At 37.5% G+C, this 25,665-nt stretch overlaps 1 protein-coding gene across 1 annotated transcript in view; it reads left to right on the forward strand.

Annotated features, from left to right (window-relative positions):
• LOC108673724 overlaps nt 1-25,665 on the forward strand; it is a 132,144-nt gene that overhangs the window by 85,566 nt on the left and 20,913 nt on the right. The window contains exons 3-4 of the mRNA XM_018161591.1: nt 6,331-6,408; nt 21,536-21,710. Coding sequence (XP_018017080.1) covers nt 6,331-6,408; nt 21,536-21,710 — 253 coding nt within the window. The remainder of the gene's footprint in view (nt 1-6,330; nt 6,409-21,535; nt 21,711-25,665) is intronic.

The raw sequence follows: 25,665 nt of genomic DNA on the forward strand, positions 1-25,665 counted from the left end.
TAGCCATCAGACAATTGTTAACTCCCTCATCTGCTCTATAAATACGAACTTTCTCGTACAATAAGGTAAAAGTTTCTGAGACCACTGTCTAACGAAGGCTCGAGCCGGAAGCCGAAGTTACATTCGGCCCTCAAGATTTGGATTCAAATTGTTCTCTGGCACACCGGAATATTGCAATTAATCTCGAGCCTTTTCAATCAATATCTGCGCGCTCCCAAGAGATGTGTGATTGGCAATCGAACTGCAATTGCAGCTGCCGTGACAATAATAGGCAATCTTTGATTAGGTCAATGGCAGGGTATATTGCGTTACCATACCAACGTTATTGATAGAATTCACTGGAGAACTAGATTTGATGACTATTTTGAGGGAAAGTTTATGGTAGCTACCGTTTTCGGACCTATGCCGGGCTTTGGCTTACATGGCATAGATACCATGAAATATCAATTCAGTAGGAACGGGTTCAAGGGAAAACCTTCGACTATTCGGCCGACGTATTGCCCCAAGAGTGTGAACTCCTTCTACATTCAGGCAGACGTAATCATGGATGAGCGAAGGCTTCATAACCACAGACTTGCCAATTACTTCTGGTTCTTCATATTTTATAACGTGCAGTCCCTTTGTAGACACGGTGCTTTGGTCTTTGATGAAGTTTTCGTAATGACGACACACAAACTAAACTGTCAACCCAGCGTTTAAAGTTTCATTGCAGTCTATACCAAATACCGCAGTAGCAACTATCTAGCTAGCGAATTACCGACATAATGTCGTAATTTTCGATAGCTAAGGATTTCATGAACAGTTGGGTTTTCACTCACTTCACTTTGATGATGCTCTCACTCAATGCCGCATATTCATTCAAAAAATATAACTCAGTACTCACTGCAGTGAGTGACAGAGAGCGCATTTTCTCGTCGACGAAAACTTGAGGTCACGGACAGACGGACGGACAGACAGACAGACGGACATGGCGAGCACAATAGTGCATTTTTTCCATAAATGAGAAAATGCGCTAAAAAGCGCTGCAATCTTTTTCCCTCGCTGCAGCTGCACGCGCCTTATTGCAGCTCTAATACGCTGAGTTTATCCTGAAAATCAAAACAGGCTCTCGTTCATTCAGTTTTACCCTAACTACTTTTCCGCCGGCTTCACTTTACTTGTTTGCTAGCAATTAACTTGCCTCAAGAGGTGCATTGATGCAAACAAGTTTTGGTAACTTTTCCCAAGTTAGTCTTCAACTTCACTTCAACTTCCGTCAAGTAGGCGTCAGAACTCGTACTTAACTTGTTTCGTGTGCGCCTTGTTGCTTAAATCCTACACTTCGCCCTACAGAAGTAGCTCAGTACAGTTCAGTGTACTTCAAGTCAGTAGCTCAGTATACTTCGTTAATCCAACTTATTTTAGGCAACTAATCTATCCTAGAACAACAAAAATGTGTAAATAGAGTTTGAAAAATATTTGATTGTTTTGGGCATAAAAAAACTATTAAAAATTAGAAGAACATAATAGGAGAATCAAGATGGCACCTAGACTCACCAAAAAATTGATTTTCAAGAGTAAGAGGACTTCTTTGATTAATTAGCTGTTAATTGGGGTTTCCTAATGCGCAAATAATTTTTCAGTACTTGTAATAGCTCTCGAAATTTTAGGGTTAATAAAGAGGCTTACCATCAGCAAAGGCGCGGTGTCTTTGCTCGACAATTATTGGGCCCTCTTAGACGCCCTTTTTAGCGCATTTTCTCATTTATGGAAAAAAGGCACTATTGTGCTCGTCATGTCCGTCCGTCTGTCTGTCTGTCCGTCCGTGACTACACGTTTCCGTCGATCAGAAAACGCGCTCTCTGTCACTCACTGCAGTGAGTAATGAGTTAAATTTTTTTCTGAAGCGCGGACGGCTTGCGGGTGCAGTAATATGAGTAAATCTCATACACATTATGAAATTCGTACGTATTCAGAGGTTAGTTGTTGGTATACAGAGCTTTATAGTTAACGACCGAAAATTTTGAAAAATGGGTACAAGTCTAAAAAATTCCTCATAACAATCAGCACCATAACATCAAGTTGGCTGCAAAAATTTTACGAGACGAACCTCGCAAACAACAATGTTAAATGATAAAGTCTGCCGTTTATTATTAAATCAAATTTTTTGAACGCAGTGGAGTACAATTTATGGCTAGGAGCTGTATTAAATTTGATACGCTTCAGCTTAAAAAAAGTCTACCATATATTATTGCATTTAATTTTTTGAACGCACTGGGGACAAATTTATGGCTAGGAGCTGTATTAAATTTGATACGCTTCAGCTTAAAAATAGGAGCTTACGATGTTCCATCCTACCACACGCCCACGTTTTAATGGCCCTGTGCCTTTCAAAGAAATCTTCAAAGAGGAAACTGCCAAGAAGATAAAACGCTGGATACAGAAGACGCTCTGAGCTGTCCATGGGCCTTTGTTCTTCCATCAACTAATTTCCACAGTGTTCTAAGTTTAGCATAAGCTAGTTCTCGTATAAATCACGTTAAGAATTTTGAGCGCGGTATGGAAACGAAAAATTGAATAGCAATATTGAATCAAAAAATTGAAACTCGACATAGAAGCGAAAAATTGAAGCGCGATGTTGAATCGAAAAATTGAAGCTCAAATTAAAGCGACAAATTGAACCGCGATATTGAATCGAAAAATTGAAGCCCGGTAGTATTGTAATGCGAAAAATTGAAGCGCGATGTTGAAGCCAAAATTTAAGCGCTATTAAAGCGAAAAATTGAAGCGAACGACAACTGAGCAAGACGAATTCAGCGTCCGCTATTCCGGGCAATATTACATCCATTTCAAATCAGCTCCCAAATCCCAGTTCTTGCTTAGCATTTATGCTCGATATTCATCCGGGAAATTTCAAAATTCAAATTTTCAGATCAAGATGTGAAGAATAAAAAATGGAAAGCAAAAATTTACAAAATCCGATCGCAGTGTGTTCAGGAATCCTCAATAAAAGTACTAGCAGCACTCAAAAGCCGCATTGCTATCTCAAGTTAAGTCTGTTATACGAATTCGACGAATGAATCTAGCTATTCTGCTTCACCATTCACCCGCAATGATTAAACTTACTACGTCTTACGTCTTGTAATACTTGCGTCTTGTAGTATTTACGTCTAGTAGTTTAACTACAGATATGAACCCCAAAAATGAGGCTTATTAAAATAATGTTACGTTCAGTTGAGCATTCGACGGATTCGATATTTATATGGAATTCTTCGCTTTAGATTCTTGCTTATCAACATTTCCCAGCCAAACAGTAACAATTTGATTAACTCAGCTAATTAATTCTGGAGTATACGATCAATGCATTTTCCAGACTTCGGAACTTGAATAATACAGCCTATCATATTGGACATGTTGCAAACAGTTGAAAATTCACAATAAAGATCAGGATTATTCTTTGCACCGTGTCATTAGTCGTAGGTCACACACATTGCTATAATCTGCTGTCAAGAAGTCAAGTATTTATCACATTCCACAGTGTTGTGAATACGCATCATTGTAAAATATATTTTTTATCGTACAATAACTCGTTCGTTTAAGCCTATAAGGTAACTGTTTAAAACATAAAACACTGTTTTGAATTCTTTTGTTGCTCATATTTGTCAAGCCTCGTCATTGGTAATAGAGGTCGTGCTTCGTGACAGGAATAAGAATTAAGCTCGATCTCTGAGTCGTTGAGTCGGCATCGATAGCCGAGCTTGACTTCATTTTACGTCAGTTGGACACGGTCGATTTTGGATTGATGGCTAGCTCGTCATTGCCAAAGAAATTACTTTGGATGTGATAAATTTTAATTGCATGATATAACGAGATATTTTTTCTTCCTCGGGTAGGAAAGTTCGCGATAATAATAACCGGGCTGCACAAAATTTAAGTTTTGTGAAGATAAAAGATATAAGCTGCGGTGTTCCTCACCGCTAACCGCAGCAAAAGGCGGTAGCTTAGTACGACCAAGGACATTTTTTAACAGAGAATATATCACGATTAATTGAGTTCAACTCGAGAAAAGTATACCAAAAGCATGATGATTAAATTACCTTAAAATATAATTAGTATAACGAGGTCAAATACAGAATCACATAATCAAATATGAATAGAAGCACAACTATCGTAATCCATGAAACTGCATACAACTCGTATACTAACACTATGCAGATGTAATTTTTACAATCATTATTATTCTATACATGCTATACATGTAAACACTACTTACCATAAAGAAAACATAATCATAGATTCTTTTTGAGGGCGATTGCTCATATATAATTCTCACTACTTCCTAAGTAAACTACCTAATGTTCTTTATAGATTTGAAAATTAGCTTTTTATCTCTTCTTATTTCCATTCATTATAGAAATAATTAGAAAGCAATATTAGAGTCGGGCTCGAAGAAACTATCAGGAAAACATATATTTTGAGAATATTCAATCAATTCCTCCGTCTCTAACTAATGTTTGCACCATGTCAGAGATGGTAGATATGTAATCGAATTCGAAGCAAACTACTAGTACGAAATAGGATACTCAATTACTGACTTTAAATTTGCTTTCAATTGTTCTTGATCTTGTCGTGGAAAACCGGAAAGCTTATTTCCTAACAGGCCAAGGTCACAGTCAAGTCTAGCGATGGTAATTATTCTCTTTAGGATATGAGGGAAGGAACAAGGAACTCGAGCCATTTTTGGGTGGAATTTTTCCTTGAAAAGGAACAATCGTCCAACGGGAACGAGTACGGCTTATTTCAGTAATGACCTTTGCCAAAGTTCCTCGACTGCAAGTCTAATGCCAGAATGAAATTTGTTTTCGTTGATTTACAATTATTGACTCCAAGAAGTCCGGTAAACTTAGTCCGAACTTAGTAAAGGAGGCCCAAAACTTTGGTGATGCGGCTCAATTGGATGGAGGAACTAACTGCAGCTAAATCTGGTTATTGTTATTTTAAAATTCTGCTACACGAAAAATTTTCTGTTCGTGAATGAAGATCCGATAGAAGAGGAGGCCCCCTTCCCTCGGATGAATTTGCTTTTTGCATCGAAAGTATATAAGGAGAGCATCGCAAAATTCTCGTAAAGAACGTCCTAGGCCAACTCTCTGATGGCCTCTTCGTTCTCGTGTGGTCCTTCCCCGAGAGCTGTAACGGTGGCCTTATTTGGGCGGCCTTGGGCGACTGATTTTTAGCGCATTTTCTCATTTAAGAAAAAAATGCACTATTGTGCTTGCCATGTCCGTTTGTCCGCCCGTCTGTCTGTCCGTCCGCGACTTCATGTTTTCGTCGACGAGAAAATGCGCTCTCTGTCACTCACTGCAGTGAGTACTGAGTTATATTTTTCAAGTTTTCTGAAGTCGCCAGACTAGTTCATTTCAATTCATTTTTTATTTTTATTGAACGTTTTTGCTATAACATAAAATTGATACCTAACTTCATCATTCACTACATACATCGCTCTTTTTATGGATTTAGTACGATGCTATTTTCATAGAATATTAGCCTGTAACCTAAAACAACAAATTACATGCGTAAGCTTTGTGATGATCCTGAGTAATATTCTCTGTTATTAATAATTGCTTCTATCTGTGACATTTTCCATCTAATATTTTACATGCTGCATATTTACGGTAAACATTAGTGGGTCAACCTATACTTCGTCTGTTTTACACTAGATGTTTTCGTTATTGATTGATCACCTTTTAAAACCTACAGACCGGCGGCTTGAAAAATCTCATAGTACGCACTGTAAAAAATGTCAGAAAATTTATTCATCACAGAAAATATCTGCCAACCTCTGAATAAAATTTCATTTACCCTTTTAATTATACGGTTGTACGAGCAATGGTCCCTCATTTATAAGATCGTCAAAATCCAGCTGGTTTATCTCGTTGCCTTTCTATCAATTACTAAATCAGGAAACTTTTATTATATCATGACTATGATTTAAGCGTCTATCATTTTTATTTCCGAAGAAAATTTAAATCGCTTGTTTACTTCTACACCTCAGGTACATCATCCAAACGGTAAAGTTACTTAATCCAGACAAATATAATTTCCACCCAAATATCAGCATGATTAATTGCGCTTAAACTTCAACTGTTTTCAAACAGTTGAAGTTTCTCTGTCAATGTAGCATGTTTCGCAATCTATCCTTAGATTTATTTTCAGATTTTCTACTGAATTCGCAGAACTTTTATTTCCCCTCACTTCATCTCTGGTTATAATAATTTGGTTATAATTTTTAAAATAAAATAATAATTTAATAATAACAATAATAATAATAATAATATTTTTTCTTCCCAGCCGAGGAAGGCTCCTCCCCTCACCGGGTTGCTCCCGCTGACTGCTTCTTGCGCCCTCTGGTCACTGTCACAGCAGACTGTGAGTTCTCCTAATGCTATTCCTACGAACACTTCATTTACTTTTCCTCTCATATCCCCATTCCTTTATTATTATATATTTTAAGGCGAAAAAGAACTTATCCTATCCTTCGAGATCCATGTTTATGCAAATTCCATTTAATTACTAGCTTACTACCTTATAAGCTAACAGCCTCATGATAGCATCGTTGACGCTCCGAGTTTGAACGCCTTCAAGAACAGACTAGACGAAGCTATGCAGGAGCATATGTTCAGTCTTGAAATGCCTAGCACCTTACGAGCGTTGCAATAAGTCCAGCAGCTATCTAAATCCATCGTCAGTTATGGAAAGATCGGGTTCCAAAAACCGGATCCCTTGTAGAATCAAGTCAAGATAAGTAGGTATAAGAATCTGCAACAGGCCATGGGTCTATTTCTTCAGTGCCGACACTTCTATTCTATTCCATTCTATATGTCTTCAGTCTTGATTGGGCACGATGCTTGTAGTTACGGACATGAAAGATAGCAGAAAGGGACACGAAACATAACACTAAAGGACACGAAACATAGCAGTAACGGACTCGAAACATAGCACTAAACTAAAGCGTAACACTAAACATAACGCTGTCTTGTTTAAGCCATATTGGATGTGTGACGATGTAAATAAGCGGTCAAAATTTTGCCACCATCAATTCGGCAAATGAGCTGAATTATTGTGTTATTGATTAGTCTGTTCTCTGGCATTTCAATTAATTTAGAATCTCTAGAACTTTCCATGCTTATGAATTTAGAGACTGAAATGTGTTCGATGGCCCATTAAAGCATCAATAAAATACTATTTCGTCACTTGACTAAGGACGTACCTCTTCTCACTGTAGCCCACAGGAAAGTTTTCATTAAAGGTGTAGAAAAGGATCCTTCAGCTGTAACAAGAAGGATCATACAGCTATAACAATAAGGATCCTACAGCTGTAACAAGAAGGATCATACAGCTGTAACGAGAAAATGTTTGTAGCGCAGAAGCACTTAAGCCTTATACCTAAGAATAGCGATCGAATTTCTGAAACTGATTTCCCTGCAGTATTTGATGCGAAGTTTTCTCTCTAATTCTTGCAATGAGTACTAGACTGAGATTTAATAATATGCATTTAAATAAAAATTACCTTTTAAAGACAACACTTCGAAACAATCCAGTGTCTCTGTTGTTACTACACTGTACAATGAATTTCTAATTTTTTTCAAATATTAAAAAAATTGTTAAATTTGTTTTTTAATATTTAAAGAAAATTAATTTTCAAAATTATTCATTCTGTCAATTGATTCATGCATTGTCTCCAACTTTAAGCAAGTGCGCAAAATTTCAGATCGATGGGAAATGTAGAAGTGTGTTAAATTTCGATTATAAGATTTGTAGCAGATCAACAAACAAACAACAAGAAGTGAAGTTAAAGGGAAGTGTTGTAAAAATAATGACAAGTTGTACGAATTTCCAAACCTTTACTCGCCATCGCAAACAATTCTTCCATTGACATCCACCTATATTTCACCCTTCACTGCGTTGGAATATCGTAAAAAAATTATTCGTTTGCCCGCAATCGGGAAATTGTCATCGATGTCGCGTTTTCAGTTCATCTCGCTCCGATGGATTAAAATAGAATTTACTCCTATAATTTCCGCTATAATTCATGCCGACATGTGATTATGGGAATCGTGTTTGATGAAGCCAGCGATAGGAAAATAAGAAATTATCTATATAATATGAAAATAAACTGGCTTAGCTGTACCCTGGCCATGTGCAGGAACCAAATTTGAACACAAATCGTATTTCAGAATCAGATCTTAATTTTCGTTTTCACGAGCATGAAAAGCTACGATCAAATTTAGACTCTTGCGTCTCGGAATGATTGGCTCGAAATGAATCGGAACAACCAGGACGAAACGAAAAATCACCTGGAATAAAATAACGGGACAGAAAATAAAATTAGTCGAGACATAGGGTTATATAAAATAACAATCATTTCCTTGTTCATCAAATGATGAACCGGGCCGGATTTGTGTCCCGAACTTTAAAACTCGTGTCCCGGTATTTACGAAACTATACGAGACAGATATATTTTAAACGGGACATGACGTAACGAGACACGGCATGTCTTAAATATTCAGGGCGAAACAAGATATTCCTTACGATGCGAAAACAAAGCCAAACATTGCGACCGCGTGGTTAAGGAATACCACGTTAGCCCTTGATTGTTCCTGAGGGGTCGCCTGCCGAAGACCACAACTGCCCCGGATATAATGTACCATCATGCTCTGAGCACTGGCCAGGCATGGGCGGATTCGGCGACATTTGGCTGCCAAACTAATTTGGCAGATGAATTAGTGTGCAGATTTGACTATGTATGGCTGAATACTTAGTGAATGATGCTGTTGCTGCGCTTTTAATCGAGCATATGACGAGAACCACACGAATTCTGTACGCTTAATGGCATCATCGCGAGTTGGCTACGCAGTGTCGATGGGTCAGCCGCTAGGTGTATTATAGAGTTGGGATGGGCTTTCACAGGACCAGCAAGATGCCACGAATCAGAAGTGATAACTAGAAATATTTTGAGGAGTAAAGTACAGGCGAGACTTATGATGGCCGAGGTATTAACCAGTCCAATACCCGGTGCAAACATTTTGGCGATATCAACAAGGTCAAAAATGGACTCACAACTCACATCGGTCATGCGTAGACCCCTTCTTCGTGCCGACGCTGGATGGTTCTCAGGCTGGAGAAAAGATGCCGGCTGAAACAGACTCTGATATGGCATTAACGAACTTGAGAACATCTGCAGTGAAGTTGAGGCTTCATTGAATTTCAAATGTCGAAACTTATATGAGAATAGTAGACAAATACGTCGTAAATCTTTATGTCGGTTGACCAAAGCCAAAGTTAACCCCCCAGTGAATGATTGGACAAAGTCTGTTATGCCATCACCACCTGCAGGCTACCGCAGATGAGAGTAAATAGTCCCAACCAAGTATAGAACGCGCCATTTAATGCTCTCCGAACTTGTTCAGTCGACCTCTCGGGCATTTAATTTTACACCAAAGAGTAGTACAGACCGTAGTTTTTATCGAAAACGAAGCCACGCACAAATTTGAGTCGATTCCTTGAGGGGAACTGGCTATTAATTAGATATGTTTTAAATTACATGTAATCCCTTCAGAGCTGAGGGACTTGGGAGCTGTTCAGTTGCGTACTTTCTTTTGTTTTAATCGAAAACAAAATGATGTGGAAATCTGTAATAATTCCTCTCGCTGCTTGTTTCTAACAATTATTTATGTCTTCAATTTCGATCAGGCCCGTCAAATTTGCTAGATGAGCGATGTCATTTTACATAGTAATATACCTGTAACGTTGTAAACAGACAAAATGTTGACAAGATAATGTCTGAAACAATATACTCTTCTAATTATATATTAAGGATTAACTTGTACAGTATGTCCGTTGTGTCTCGTCATGTCTCGTTATTAAACATGAAAATTCCGGGAAATTTTGAAATTCCTATTTTATCTGGAACGTCTCGTCTCGGTATTATTCAGAAATTCCCATGGAGTGTTGAAAATTGTCCCAGTTTTTATTGCTTGCCGGGACAAACCCTGTTGTCTCGTCTCGTCTCGAATGGAAAAAAGTATACCAAGCGCAGGAGTCCAATCAACTCTGTTTTGGTAATTTAAATCACATGAATTTGCTTTTAAGGTTTTGAATTGGGTCACGATCTACTAGTGCGAGTTCTATTAGAGAAACGAGAAGACTTTCACCTGACTTACATTAATATCAAAATGTAATTCAAATTGGAATTATCATCACTTCAGTAACTTCTTAGGTTTTGCAATGATTATTGACCATTTTATACTCATCGCAGACACTGTAGGATATGCTAGTTACGCAAATGTATTGTGGTTAGATATTGTCATATAAATATGGCAGAACCAGTAGCAATTGGCAAGTCTATGATTATGAAGCCTATGAGTACGTCTGCCTGAATGGGGAAGAAGTTCCCACTCTTGGGGGAATACGTATACGGTATCGCGGTATACGTATACGGTATCATTTCGGCCAAACCACCTCGTGAAATGGTAAGAACATTAATTGTATTGTATTTATTTGGATTATTATAGATTTCTATGCCTCATCTGTACAGTTTAGTTCTTAATACTCAGCGATAAAATTGAATCGTTAGCATGATGAAGAGCTTTTTCAAAAAGGTTCCTAACTCTAAATTTTGTATCGAATCGTAGGAAAATGAGGCGATAGAAGTAGAATTTTGTGTCAGAATCAACAAAAACAACAAATTTTCACGACATGGGGGCCATGATAGGTTTACTAATGATGCAGCGTCATGCTTGCAACGTCGTTTTGAAGCAATTGCACCATAATATGTAATCCCGCTTATATGAATCATCGTTTAGAATTCGCATAAGAACGCCGAAAACTGCTATTGTTACATCGACTTGTGATGTCATTGGACATCACAAGTTCAGCTCGACACAAAATGACTTGCCAGCCGCTGTAACAGACGAAGAAAATAACTACGTCCAAACCACGTATCACAACTCGGGTGATGAAGCAGAATGAACTTGTTACCACTCAGCTTCAAAATCAAGACATAAATACCTCCCCCTATATTTTGATTAATTAAATAGGATTCAAACAAAAACCGATTGACAATTAATTGAAATGAAAATTAATTGATAAGTTAATTGTGCTAGACTGCATTCATTCTTGAGATTATTTGAAATGAAGAACACTGGTATACCACGAGTGTTATAGGTTAATCCGTCACATGGGATCCGCGTCTATTTCTAAAACAGTTGACTTACGATTCAATTCTTCACAGAAGAAATAACTGGAAAAATTATCCGTTCTGAGCTATGGCTCTTTCCCAACAATATTTAGGGTAAGCACGCCGTATTCGAGCCTCATCGTAAATGATGAACACGCTATCACTAGCCATATGATTTCCATCGTAAACGCCATCAGCAATAATTTCTCTATTTTAAATATCATAGTTGGCCACTGTTTCGTGAGTCTAGCAGCCTCATTAGCATTTATCCGGTAAAATTTAGCTTATTCTCATTTTAATTTCCATGGTCAAGTCATTATCATGCCTCTTCCTCATGTCATCTTTTCATGGCCGACTCTGGAACAGTTACTGTGAAATACGAGTACAGTTGTTCGTACAATTTTCATCTTCTCTTGCTCTAATGTAGCTTTCATGAGCTACAGGCACGAGAGCAGAGCTGGGCAGCACTACTTTGAAATGTAGCGGCCGCTACCGCTACCGCTACATGCTCTAAATGTAGCGGGCGCTACCGCTACACTTGCTTAAATGTAGCGCCGCTACAGCTACCGCTACTGAAAATGTAGCGGCCGCTACATGTAGCGCGCTACTGCCCACCTCTGGTAACAACTAACATGTTGACACTAGTAACAGGCTGAGGTTGACCACACTACACCGAAATCTTTCGTACAGTTTTGTTCTCTAATTTATATTATCTATGTATCATGCTAGTTTTTAAATAATATTTTTATACTATTAAGTAAAATCTAAAGGCTTTATCTACATATATATGTAGCGGTAGCGCTGTAGCGGCAAAACCTCGTATCGCTACTTAAATATGTAGCGGGCCCTACCGCTACCGCTACAATTGCTTAAATATAGCGCCGCTACCGCTACCGCTACATGTAGCGCGCTATAATGCCCACCTCTGCACGGGAGCTTATGATTTCAACTACAAACTGATTCAAAGGGTTCACAATCATGTAAAATATACAATAAATGTATCAGAGTCTGGAAAAGACCATCAATAACTTGGTAACTCAGCTGGATGACTCGCGTTTGTTCAGAGAGTTATTCAGCTTCCGTGCGTTTGTTTAGCTGAATAAGTCTCGTGGATCGCGTCGAGTGCAGAATTTTCTTCTCGACTTATCAGCATTGAGGTTTCCCGAATTCCGTTTAAAATGAAGATTATGTCGTAAACTATGAACATAAATTTTGAAAATGAGCCAATAAATATTATCAGCTTCCAGAGTTCAAATGTTCATGGTTTAGTTCGACCTATGAAACCAAGTTGACTTTTAAAATTGGAAGCGGCCAATCAGCTAGTCAAATTTCATAAATGAAGCTCATAATGTAATGAGGATAACTTCGTTAAGGTTTAAGGTTGCAATCTCCTTTCAAGCAGTTGATTTAATTTATTCTTGATAACCTGATGTCTTTAATTGTACCCAACATTCATACATATTTCTGTCGTCATTAAGTTTGAATGGAAGGTTTGTAAATATAAAAGGTCTTGGTTTGGGACATGGAAGCGTCATTTTTCAGAAGGATCCCTAATTTTGTTTGAGATACGTAATTAATTTTTGGCCTTTGTACGTATGAAAGAATAAAATAAATATGTAACAAAATGAAATGAAATAAAGTGCATATATGCACGTGATGTTTAAAATCTAAGATTTTAAAACAAAATCATTCGCATAACAGTAATAAATTCTTTGAAATCTTGTCATTGCCCAAGTTTGCAGAAACTCCGGGCATTCCACTTTTTCGGAAGCCGCTCCTTGTTTTTCATTTCAGTGTTGACTCGGTGCACACAAAATCTCCCCACAGCTCCCAACAAAATCTCCACACTGCTTTCCTTCTATATTTCTGCTATCGTCTCTCAACAATTTCTCAGTTTGTGAGTTGACTGAAATTCTAGAGCTACACGAATTTTGAGCGAAGTAAAATTCAAACCGAAGAGCACATTTTAAGTAATAATTAAAAGAAACGACCTCTCGAAATGCGATACAATGCCTATAGTACTTTTCATAGACACAAGTAGCGCTTTCCGTTCAAATCGAATTATTTCACCAAAGGATCTACATCAAAGTTGACTATTATTTCTCACGACATTTTGTACATTTTATAACCATTGATCATGAAAAAGGATAAATGAAAATAACGAACAAAACTATAACAATAAACAATTCTGAATACAGGGTGATTCGCGGAAACTTCCGGATCTGAAAGCTCAATGAAAAAAAAATAAATAGTAAAGATATCATTACAATATAAATTTTATTGACAAGAAATTACCTGGATTTTTGTATCGCTGATTTTAAAGATGACATCGAACAATTGAAGGGCCCCCATTGTCAATGAATTCAGTTAGTCGATTTTTGAAGTTCCGTTCAATACGCTGAAGCATATTGACGGGTGTGTTGGCGATTGCTTTGCGTATGTTGTTCTTCAAACGAGCTATGGTCCTTGTACAGTCATTGTAAACTTGCCCTAAATGTCTCCACCCACGTAACAATCGATTTCCGATCAGAAACCTGACCAGAAGGATGAGTTCGTAACCGAGAACGGAATGCTCGTTGAGTAGCGATAATGGTACGGACATTAGAAAAGTACGCCTCGACAGCAAACGCACGCTTCTCACTTGTCCAATGCATAGTGGCCACTGATTAAGCAGGACACAAAACTTTATGACTTTGCCTTTCATATGAAATACTCTCCGCCCTTTTCCTACAACATCTGACTGCTTGGCGCGAAATACAGAACAGAAAGTTTCCATGAATCACTCTGTGCAAAAATATAAACCGTATGTTCCCTTGGATCCTGTCCTATTTTTTGAGCCTTTCTGAAAAACGCATAATAGATCCTGTTAATGACTTGTGTCTAAAACTAGAAAAGCAGTTTATGACGAGAAACAAAAAAATAACTAGGGGAAAAAGTGGTAGAATGGAACAAAAAATCACTGAAAAATTACACAATTATTTTCCTTTCTAAAATACGAAATGCTAAATGGATTCCATCCTTGATTTCATGTCTAACTATCTCAGCAATGATTGGAATTATTACATAGGCTAAAAATCATATAAATACAAAATACAATAGAATATAAATACATTTGGACATTTTACACTCCTTGAAATTGTAGTCGAATTTCAGGTAAGAATTTTCTCTTTTTGTTGTTCCACATTTTGAAGGGTTGCTGATAATGATATTAATGTTTACCATATAGACTGATACAAAATTTGCTGCATAATGAAATATAACAATTTCCGATTTCTCCAAGACGCAAGAAGATATTGCATATTCATCATTTTCGTCTTTTGACTATGTGCCTACAATATGTTTTTGGCGCCGTGAAACCAATTTCTACTATAGAACGTAATCACGGAGCTGTGGTTCTCTTTGTGCGTGGTTTAAAGACATATTGAACTTTTCCCTAGCAGTAATTCTTCGTCTATTGCTTTAGTTGAATTACGTAAAATACGGAATTATCCTTTTGACGAAGATGACGATGATACTGGTATTTTTCATCGTATATTTGGTGGCGAACGGCTAATTTCTTTTTCAGATTGGAAGGTCCTAGCTTGCAGACTGAGGAGGACCTATAGGCCGTGGACACTGTCCCAGTGTGCCCCAAACGAATTGTCTAAAATTATTCGGCCACCAGCCCATCCTTGTATTAATAAACCAAGTGACTATTTATCTTAAGTAATTAAATTTCGAACGTATAACATAACAATTATTCACACATTCAAGCTTTACTTCACATAATAGACGCTCTTTTTACATTTTATTCGTAAAGAAAAACATTTAGTTAGATTACGTTAAAATGAAATATTGCTCTCTCAGGAATGCAGGACAGGGCAACCCGTCTCTCTGCCACGTCAACTAATGCACTTACTAACTTTGTGTGCTATTAATTCCTTTTACTGCTGTCCAATTTAATTGTTGAATATATAAAATAATTGACATTTACCAATGTACCCCGTGTCTCATTGTAATCCACCTCACCTAATAGACATAGTATAAATAATAGCATTCATGATAAAATAAATAAACACCAATACCAATAAAAACCTGCCGCTGTATTGACACATAATTCTCATCGCAAAATTAGCCGACAAAATGTCAACACACAACACGTGCCTCTGTGGCGGATCTCGAAACAATGAATTTATCATGCACTGATAGTGTCTCAACGAGGCTACGTCAATCAAAGCGAACTAAATCTCAAAATGCGAAATTTAATTTATTCTTAACAAAACTAAATATCCCACCACGTTCGCTAACAGAGTCCCTCTTTGGATAGAATTTATTCGTAATCGCCTTTGTGTTACTCTCACCATGACAAGAAAAGCAAATCTTTTAATATTTCTTGGTCCAGTATAAATGTAATCACTAAAACAACAAAATATCTTACCTCACAACTCTAGTTTCAGTAACTCGGCAGTCCAAGGGATTCGTCGGTCCTCGTATCCTCAGTGCAGAAATGTTTGACCACGAGTAAACGAGGTTGTCTTTATCAACCACAGAGCAACTTACCCCATGTAAGTTACTTGCTTAAGTAAGTTACTCGAAAGTCAACTTACTCACTTTCATCTGGTATATTCAGAAACACCAATTTTACAGCAAATTACATGAGTAAGTTGTTATGTTAAGCCCTATAATTATTAAGTACAACTGTAAATAACAATATTTTTAGCTGATGTGAAATATCGGCAACAAGCTAATCGGCAAGTTTATTTTCCAGTGATAGGATTTCACATAGTCGAAGCCTGACATGACCCAAAAAACAACTAAGCGACGAGGTCACATTATTGTGCAAATGTCAACCATATATATCAATACGTCAGGACATTACGTCTTGAGTAGCTAGGTAATATTTTCAGTTTTATCATGTGAATTTTAAACTCTCAGCTTCAAGTTCGCTATCCAGTCTACACCGACAAAATAATTCTACCTTTACCCTCAGATTGAGATAATAATAAATGAAGGCTTATTTTATACCAAGGAAAACTCTGTGAACAACACAAATGAAAAACTCCTCGTCTGATTAATGTTGCTCGTCAAATCTATGTCAAAACAACGAATAATCACGTAAACAGGGAGAATTAGATAGAATTTTGATCGATCAAACTGTGAAGTTTGCAACGACGCAGATTATAGTGAGGATCAAAGGATAAAAAAGGTCAAAAAAGAGAAAATTGTTTGGTATATCAGCCTATTATTTCTAACCCATAATATACGAAGGGTGCGATGAGTTGATAGTTATACGTCTGTTGATTCAAGCAATTTGGTGGGGCCAAAAGAAATACAAGAAATAGCAGGAACTCGTTTAATCTCAAGTTTATTCATTCAATCAAAAAAATAAGTAAAAAAAAACAAAAAGACGCATTCCTGTTATTATTTGTTAGTATTTATTACTTTTAAACCGCAGGGAAAAAGTATCATGTGTAGCTTTGGCCTATGTTCTGTGCCTCAATCGATCAAGACTTCTTTGACTGCACGGGCACGAAAGATGGGCTGCTTTATTTTTTTACGAGCGGAAATCCTCATCTTAAAGGATTGGAGTAAAGATTAACAAGAAGGACGAATTAGGAACCGAGAAATGTCATAATGCGAAGGTTGCAAGGAATATCAGAGCGGAGGAACATCTGATATTACGTAGTTTACTTTGTTTGTTACTAGAAGATCGGGTAATGAAAATAGGTGATAAATTAGCAGGCATTGATTTTATAAACCTATTATATATTTGTTGTTTCGGAAAAGATATTTTGCTATAATTTATTTTAAATATGCGAGGACCGAGGATCGACACTCTTGCAGCCTGGTTCTCAAAACACGACTCTAAAAACTGGAATCAAAGGATAGCCATATAGTTATGAATCCAAAGCCTAACGTTTAAATATTCAGACAATTTTGTCTAACCAAGTCACCAAGAGGTTCCGTACAAATTCTGTCTTTTTCCTCTTGAGGAGATGATGCGACTAGGTTTAATACTTTAATATATATGCTGTGATCAGAGAATTCAGCGTCAAATACTCAACAACCTGAAATCTTTTCCACACTTTTAGGATTTTTTAGAGTATCTCGGAAACATGTTTATTATTCAAGGAAGCATTAATTGTATCTCTTATTCAAATGGCTCGATCCCAGATAAGATTAAAGAAAAACAATAATCCCGTTTTTGTTAATCAATTAAATTAAGTTTAACAGCAAACATTTTATAACAAATTCAGTGGAAGTGCTGAAGGTTGGTTGTTTTCATTCTAAAACTGGAGATAACGTGTTATTACATTCCACGTCGATCTGTTGTCTTGATTATAACAAATGAAATTTTTCAACAGGACGGTAATAAATTTAGTAACCCTTGCCCTGGTACCTTTCATGTTTTAAATCTATTTATTGGTGCCTAGACATCAACTTTTCCGTCAATCCATAAATCTTTAGTGTTTAGATATGGATTAACTCTTTTTGATGTACAAAAGTCGTACGCGTTAACACTACTGTCCAAACTAGTTGTTCTGAAGTATTTTTTATTCTTTAATATTTTTAATATCTAATATCATCATTAAAAGATATTGTACTTAATTTGCCACGAACGCGTATTAATTACGTTAAAAATTTAATACATTTATTTTCTATTAAACAAGAGTATAGCTCAATTTTATCTATTCATTGAAAAGTTAGCCTGAAAACATAGTTAAATGAAGCAGAACATATAAAATTGTGTGGATTATTTTAGAAATAGCATGAATTTTCGTTTTAAATAATGCAATTGGAATGATATTTTAATGATTGTTTGCTACTTAACACTATATTGTAATAAATAGGCTCGGAAAAAATTCGACATAACATCCATTCCTTCAAACCAAAAAATTTTCTCTTAAGTTTGGCGCGAAGAAAAAAATTAAAATTATAAAGGATATGATGAATTATGAATTCAAAAGCCTCAGTTGATGTTTATTTGTAGGTACCAATATACAGGAGGTTCATGGCGATATTTAAGAAGTCAATTTCACCACATGATTTTTTTTCATGGCGGCTACATTGGTTGAATGCATGTATATGACCCTCCTAACTTGATCTTTATACATTGCCTCATTCCTTCTAGAATTTTTATATTCTATATATTAATATGTTTATCAAACTTCAATTCTGTTGGTGCAAAGCATAAAGGACAGTTTTTTTCCTCTGGCTATATTAGCTTTATCTTTTCAGCCTGTAATTGTATGAAAATAAAGCAAATTGAACAATTTTTTCGTAATCGGGCACTTAATCGGACCACATTATGTTTGGGTTCTTGTGCATTGAATTGCTTTCAGTAGTCAAGTTCATATGTTAGTGCTGCTGAAATCAGAGCTACGTTGAAATGTGGTCGAAATTTATCTATAACATTGCATGTTGAAAAATATTTTTGTAAGCGGATATCAGTAAATTCCACATTTAAATTTTATTATAGCGCAACAAAATGGATTTGGCATACATGTAAACGTTGAACAAATGGTGAAAAAATTGCTAACTTATTATAAATGAAATCGACGTTGTTTCAATGCGGAATTCAAGTCGTGTTCGGTCTACGTCAGTATTGGTAAATAATTTCATTATAATTTCATTTCCCCGAATGTAAGTACAGCCCATTTATCATTACGCGACAAGTAGAGGCTTATCAGCTATCACGATCTTATCATATAGATTAGACTTCAGTTGAGAATCATTATTGTCCCGATATGCGTAAATCTGATAATATATTTCGTGCGTAAGGAAATGGATTAATATCCTATCATAAAATTAGATAAGATAAATTTCTTCGCTCCTTCGAACGTGTGGGAGCAGTTAACAAGCAGATATGGTCTTGTACCTTGCTTGCATTTTCTGGTGGGCATAAATACGTTCGAATGTTCGAACGCCTGTGCAGAATGCACATAATAAACTCTGCATTAAATATGAAACAGATATTTGTGCAGAACATGAAAAAGTCAGCTGGCTTCACCTTAAAGACGTGATCAATAGAGAATTTTTGACAAATCCAAAGTAAAATTTCAACCTGGTGTTGGGTGATAAATAAACTTCAGCAAACCTTTATCTTTCAGCGCCCTATCATAAAGTGCGAACGTGTGATTTTGTTTATAGAAGGGGTGCCTGCAGTCTGTTACTGGCGTGTCTTATAGCTACGTTACCTACCACATTCCATTTTTATTTTATATTTTTTCAGTTTCAAGTTATTGAACCACGAGTAAACTTTGAGGCTACGATGGCGAGCAGCCGTTCAGGAACTAAAGATTCACACAGATACTCGGAAACTCAGGACAGCCGCAGCATTCAAGGCAACGGATCGCCTCGGTCTTGCCCGCCGTACCCATACCTGCGGCGAGCCAAATCGGCTTTTTATGAGAGTGATGGGACTCGCGAGTATAGCAAAAGCGTTTATAACCGCAATAATAGCGCAGACAATAACGATGATAGGCGTGAAATTTCTTGCAAACCAGAAAACCATGAATGCATACGCGCGAACATTGGTAAATGCCTTATCGCAATCCCCGTCAATGGTGCTGACTCATATCTCAGCGATGATGTTTTCGAAACTGATAATAAGACAATAACTAGTATCTGTTCTGACCACCGTACATCTGAAGTCGCAAGTCCGTCTAATGACGTCACAAGTCGAGGTAACAATAACCGTTTTCGGCGTTCTTCTCATCCTCCTCGGCCGAGGAGGGACCGCCCTGCGTCCAGAACCGATTCAATTACACCCGCTAGTCAGGCATATGAATCAACTCAAAGCTCCGTCACGGAAAAGCAATCCTGCAGCTTGCGGGAAATGTCGGTGCCACCTACTGATAAGAATTACCTCAAGTCTCTGCCTGATTCAAACGCCCACGCGACTCGTAGTTCTCCCCATAACACTGGTTCTGTCCAGCTCAGCCGCTGCAACTCTATTGATCCTTACGATGCTAGGTGTCGAAACCAAAGCGTCAGAAAACCTTGCTCCCGACGTAGATCAGGCTCGTTGAGTAGGAGGAGGACAGTCAGTGACCACTTCCGACCGAATAGTTCCTACGTAGTAACAGTCAGTGACCACATTCGACCGGATAGTTACCACGGCGTAACCGCCACCCCTCAACTCGAAGTGTTGACGCGCCGAAGCCTGAGTGATGATGTGACTAAAAATAAACGTACTTCGTCGTATTCTACGTTGTTCAAGAGCCTGTTTAGGTCGCAGAAATTGAAGCACTCGGCCGCATTATACAGTGAGTCTTGCTGCTAATTGACAAGCTTTATTCTTCCTTAAAACGACTACGACATCTAGCTGGAGCAAACCTAAAACTTGTCTGTTTCGTGTTTTCTTATTCATCTTAAAAGATAAGCAACAAATCTTGTGTTCAAGCTCAGGCAAGTTTCTATTTAATTATATGAGTCCACAAGTTCAGCTGAGTTTTGTTATGTCTTTGTAACCGTCGTGTCTTGGCAGCCACCGTTATTGATATGCACTTGATGGTATTAGTTTACGACTTATTCATTTCGAGGTAAAATTTTACGTGTAGCATCCTAATCCCTTTCTTCCCGTCTTGGACTTTTTGCAACGGTTAATTGTTCGTTGAACCTAATTCGGAATTAGAACTTCCACGCTGTGAATAAAGCTCAATCATTTCACAAAATCCACTACTGAAGTTCTTATCTATGAATGGCATTAAAAATCACAAATCATACTTTACTCATTCTCATGCAAAGCCGAAATGGAAAATTGACATTACTCTCCATTTTACTTCCATGAATTTTATGCTTGAATCACACGGAGAAGCAAACAACATACAGGCCTCATGCAAACAGCACGCCGAAGAAAACTTCACGGGCTCATCAGCGAGTATAAAGAAAATTTTCTCTTGACAGGGGGCTGTTCAAAGCGTTTACTTTCTTCAGAGCAATCTTCTAATCTTCACAACTACCTAACTATAACATTTTCAGCTGTGTAGTAACCTTTTCTGTGTGTTGGTATGATTTTGCAAGATAGGTTACGAAATGCTTCATCAATTTAACATTTATTTTTTACCCTCCTTGATGAAGACTGAAGCTAAGATGCTGTACAGGGCCTTTACTTTCAAAAAAAGTTAAGAGATCGTAAGTTCATCAGCCAATCATTGACGGCCTTCAAGGGAAAATCCACCAATAATAGACAAGAAAATAGAGCGTAAGTACTTATGTTCACTTAGCGAGTTTTGAAAGTATGGCCTCTGATTTTCAGGTGAAGGTGGAGTTTCTTCAGGAAGCGTTCAGAGCGCTGGCTTCATAGTACACTTCAACATTTCTTGTCTGTTGCAGGTGAAGACGGGCAGGAGGGGGAGATGCGGGTGCTGGTGGGGGGCGAGGAAGACTGCGCCCCCAGCAGCAGAGGATCTTCATCCTCAGCAGGACCCATGGAGCGCCTCACGCGCCTCCTGACCAAGGAGCCCCGCCGGGACGGCGAGTACAGGCGCAGGACGCATTCCCTCGAGAGGTGAGGGGAGGAAGGCTGGGGAAGGGGAGAGCTGGCACTCCCTCGAGAGGTGAGGGGAGGAAGCTGGGGAAGGGGAGAGCTTGCATTCCCTCGAGAGGTGAGGGGAGGAAGGCTGGGGAGGGGAGAGCTTGCATTCCCTCGAGAGGTGAGGGGAGGAAGCTGGGGAAGGGGAGAGCTTGCATTCCCTCGAGAGGTGAGGGAAGGAAGGCTGGGGAAGGGGAGAGCTTGCACTCTTTCGAGAGGTGAGGGGAGGGAGGCTGGGGAGGGGAGAGCTTGCATTCCCTCGAGAGGTGAGGGGAGGAAGTCTGGAGGTGTAATACAACATCACATTATTTCAAATGAACAGGAAATAAGTGCATCGACTGACAGAGGACTAATGGACATAATAAGTATGACACGATGCTTAACTTGCTGTTTTCACAGTTTGAAGGTATAATGAATCCTCAAAGAATTAGTCTAAAATCTGACTATGAAATTCATGTAATGTAGGGCTGGATTAGGCAGATTTAACTAGATTTAGACCAAACTGAGGGACATAACACATTTACCCTTTGACCCTTTGATTGAGACCCTTCCCAATATTTGTTTCTTATCTTATATTGCAGCGATTCTTTCTGCTTATAAAACTTTCTCAATTGTGACTATCATGACCTAAAAAACAGCTTTTAATTATTTTTTAATTACTAAGATCAAACCAATACTTATAAACCTTATATAAATAAAAGCCCCAAATGGCAGGACATTCAAAAGTTAACCAAAACATTTGCAAATAAAACAATAATTTTGTTGAGTCTAATGCAACATTAGCTGAGCACAAATTATAAATAATGCTTTGCACAAATATTTCGTAATTCTGCGCTTTGTATGATTCACACGAGCTTGTTCGACTCCTTAAAACTTTGAAGTTTGAAGACTTGGATCTACACGCCGCTTGTATAAACTTCAATGTCTTAATTAACTGACTCGCTTTGAACCGTTGTAGATATTTTGTTTATTGGCTTTGCTTGTTATAACTGGAGCGTCGTCAGCTACAAAATGTTTTTTAAATGTTCAATCAGGAAAAGGTTTAAGTATTGACTGGCATGTTAGAAATAACATTTCAAGATATAGTAAACATAATTGTAATAATTTCCTAAAAATAACGATAAGATCATTGTCGCCTTTTAGATGATGGTTATGATTGTTGTAACATTTACCCGTCACTGCGATAAACTTGAAACATCGTTGGGGATGTTTGATGGAGTATTTTCACTGGGAACCTTATTTCTATCAGTTATTTCCAGGGGAAACTAGGAGAACCCTATTTTATTGAGAATTAGTTTCTAGAAAATAAGGCTCCCAGTAGAAATACGCGCAATAAAGTATGGTTCCCCTAGGTTCCCTTGGAAATAACTGTTATAAATAAGGTTCCCAGTGAAAATATTCTGAGGGGAACCTTATTTCTATCAGTTATTTCCAGGGGAAACTAGGAGAACCCTATTTTATTAAGAATTAGTTTCTAGAAAATAAGGCTCCCAGTAGAAATACGTGCTATAAAATATGGTTCCCCTAGATTCCCCTGGAAATAAGTGTTAGAAATAAGGTTCCCAGTGAAAATATTCTAAGGGGAACCTTATTTCTAACAGTTATTTCCAGGGGAACCTAGGGAACCCTATTTTATTGAGAATTAGTTTCTAGAAAAAAGGGTCCCAGTAGAAATACGCGCAGTAAAGTATGGCTCCCCTAGGTTCCCTTGGAAATAACTGTTAGAAATAAGGTTCCCAGTGAAAATATTCTAAGGGGAATGATGAAACATAAACTCGAGTGCGTTGATCATCACTTGAATGCAACTCACTAATCCCTAGCTTCGAATCCTTTAGATTATGATCGTAACAAAATAATTTTTGAATGATTATGATAGTATATTGAGCGGAGCATGTGAACGTAACCAGCTAGACCGATTCAACGAACGTGTTATTCATTCATGTTATAATTCAAGTTAGTTTTTTTTTAATTAATATTGAATTTGGTGCACGTTCCTGAAAAGTTTTATAGTCAGGAAGTTAATTGTGAGGGCTAGATAATTTGAAGACTGGGGGATATTACTGTAAAACTGTACTTAAATTTGGTTGCTTCAACAGTGTGAGGAAACAAATTCGACGAAATGTGCACTCAAGTCTTAAATTCATAATGCATTTCCCGGTATATTTTCCATGTGAATTTTTTCAGTAATAAATAGACTGAGTGAAAGTAAATTTCAGTAATAAATAGACTATATTTATAATCGAACAGGACCGATTATAGATATTGGTCCAGAGAAGCTTATATCTACCTAATATTCGGATGAGAAGTTGATGTTCGAATGTCTATTTTCTTATGTCCGGATTTATGACTGAACCGAAAATCGTACCTTCTATTTCATTCTTATTATTATTTTCCCTCGGTTTTCACCCTGGCTTCAACCCTCAGGCGCAGCCAAAAGGCTAGGAAGGCTCTCGCCAGGTACCGGGTATCTCTCTTATCCGTGTCTATGTCATGACTTCATATTCATCAAGTCTCTGTTAATCTTATTAAGCCTCTCCACGCATTTTCCTGGTCTACAGCAATTTAGATTCATACACAACCTTTCATTTTTCTTTTTGCTCTTTGAAAATATTGTTCGGGTTGCAGGCGGCAGCAAAATGACTAATGTTTAGCCACCAAAAACTCACCAATTTACCGGCAGTCGATTTCTGCCGGTAAAATGTATGCATAATTGCTTTAGGATATCATGTAAGAATATCTTTCGCTACGTAAACTCTTTAACTCATCCAAAAGCACATATAGGCAGCCTACCACACCTAAATGAAAGTTCATCGCAACGTAAAGGGAAATTGAATATTTTGATTAAATTGCCCGTAATTTCGTTGTGGACTGCTCAAAGGAATATTTGTATATATGAATAGTAACTTGAAAAAATGAAGAAAGTGAATAAATTGAACTTAGTTGAACAAAACGGCACTAAATCGGGAGAAATGACGCTTCAAAAAGTTAGTGAAGTAATGCTCAGTCAGTAAACTGGGAAAGTTCGAGAGGATTTTGTGAACTGTAACGTCTCTCAAAAACAATTGTACTCTGAATATAATGTCCCGGTGATGTTTTCAAAATAGATTACAGACTACCGTCTACATAAACAATTACATTCAATAAAAACCGTAATCATAGTGAAATAAAATGTAATATCCATGATAGATATTTATGTAATTTTCATCGCTTGCGATTTATGCCAGCGTATTATCAATTTACTTGACAATAAAGCTGCATTAACACGCTCATACTTCTTTAAAATAATAAAACATCCAAACTTCTTCAAATGGACGGAATTGATTGTTAAAATTAAATTTTCCAAAGCTATTCAATGTATCGCTGTCGATAAAAGCACTGAAAACTTTCAGAAATTTTGAAAAGAGACCCACATACTTTGCAAAAAAAGATGTCTCATAAATAAACTTCATTTCGACGTCAATGAGCAATAATCAAAACTAACGAGACGGCGCGAACTTGTGCGACTAAAAGTCAGAAGTGATCACAACTTAAAGACAGGGAATATTTTTTATATTTTGCCACACTGCAGTAAATTTTCAAAAAATAGTAAAAGTTGATACAAGAAACAAACATCATTATTCATTAAAACAACCATGCGCTCTTCAGCTAGTCAATGCTCCACGAATTCGAAATCCACAATCGAAACAGAAATAGCTATGCCACGGTCATTTTGTGGCCACCTAAACCACGACTATAATTTTCAATGGTGTTAGTGATGAGAAGAAGCAGTAACTTCCTCTACTCACGAGCGGCTTGATGTTCATTATTAAGTGTTACTATAGCATTATATTCATCAAATTCCTTTGCATCACTACAGTGTATGATTGCTGTGCCTGGAAAAATGCCCGACTCTGGTGTAGTGTAGCTATGGCTGAGCTTTTTTATCACTGGG

Source organism: Hyalella azteca, unplaced genomic scaffold (assembly GCF_000764305.2).
Source record: "Hyalella azteca isolate HAZT.00-mixed unplaced genomic scaffold, Hazt_2.0.2 contig17243, whole genome shotgun sequence".
NCBI classification, from domain to species: Eukaryota; Metazoa; Arthropoda; class Malacostraca; order Amphipoda; family Hyalellidae; genus Hyalella; species Hyalella azteca.